At 46.3% G+C, this 1,297-nt stretch overlaps 1 protein-coding gene across 1 annotated transcript; it reads right to left on the reverse strand.

The window, feature by feature from the left end:
* Window positions 1-316: 316 nt before the first annotated feature.
* On the reverse strand, window positions 317-682 carry LOC111537703 (keratin-associated protein 4-12). Its single transcript, XM_023204736.2, has one exon. It carries the CDS (start codon window positions 680-682, stop codon window positions 317-319), a length of 366 nt encoding a protein of 121 aa, XP_023060504.2.
* Window positions 683-1,297: the final 615 nt, after the last annotated feature.

Below are 1,297 nucleotides of genomic sequence, written 5' to 3' on the forward strand. Positions count from 1 at the left end.
TGGACTTCAAGGTCGGAGGCATTAAGATCTGTGGCCCTACAAATGATGGAGGCAGTCTTCCATCTGCCTCCATCAGATGGCTCGATGAATAAATTTCCTGAAGTCAAAGAGGTGGGGGGATGTTGGAGGGCAATTTGTCAATTTATTAGGAGATTGTCAATGAATTCATTTGGAAGGCAGGGAGTTTGGACAAAAGGTAGAATGGAAATACAGAATTTCTAAGGATGAGGCTTGCTCATGGGACACATGTTTGAAAAGAGAGCCCTCATCTGTAGGAAAGGAGGTAATAAGGAACCGGTGTGTTCACAGCAGAGCTTTAGCAGCAAGAGGAGGCACAACACAAGGGCCGAGGGCAGGTGGAGATGACACAGGTTGGGCGATAGCAAGTAGTGTGGCAGGAGACTCGGCCACAGACTGGACGCAGGCAGCAGCAGGGGCGGCAGCAGCTAGATTCACAGCAAGAGGGGCGGCAGCAGCTGGAGATGCAGCAGCTGGGGCGGCAGCAGGTGGGCTGGCAGCACACAGACTGGCAGCACTGGGGCCTGCAGCAGCTGGACACACAGCAGCTGGGGCGGCAGCAGGTGGTCCTGCAGCAGGTGGTCTGGCAGCAGCTGGGACGGCAGCAGGTCTCCAGTCCACAACCCTGGTCAGAGCACACAGAGCCACAGCAGGAGTTGACCATGGTGTCAGAGGGTGGAGGTTCTCGGTGAGTTTCTAGGAGAGTGAGTATTCTGAGTTTGATCTCTCCTTGCTCTCTCTTTTGCTTTTTATACCCTGCTGAGAGCTACTATGAGCATGTGAATAATCTTGTGATTTGCACATTACTAATAGAGAATCAGTTCTTTTTCAGTAAATTAGATAGTTGTGCTTATCTGGTAAATATTTCTATAAATGGAAAAGACACCATTTCCTTTTCCTGTTGTATTCTGAGCTATCCAATTCGGTTAAGCCAAGTGAATCAGCTCTCATTCTCCTTCCTTCATCTGATGTGTCTTCTGATGTGTAGACCCATTACATGACATTGATTGGATTCCATAAGTGTTAATTCTTTATTTATTTGACTCCTGGATAATAAGTTGATAATAGATTTTAAGATGACTAAATCTCCTCTGCTCTCAAAGAGGTTAAAAATAAATCACATAGAATGTGGATAGGAAAATGGGATGAAAGACTTGGGGGGTGATGGGAAGTAACTTTTGTATAATGAGGAACACTGTGATTCTTTGAATTTTGTGACTAGTCAGTGAGATGGAAAAGATCCCACTGAGATTCCTGTCTGTTTCATGTTATTGAATCT

This window comes from Piliocolobus tephrosceles, chromosome 16 (genome assembly GCF_002776525.5).
Source record: "Piliocolobus tephrosceles isolate RC106 chromosome 16, ASM277652v3, whole genome shotgun sequence".
Classification (NCBI taxonomy): Eukaryota; Metazoa; Chordata; class Mammalia; order Primates; family Cercopithecidae; genus Piliocolobus; species Piliocolobus tephrosceles.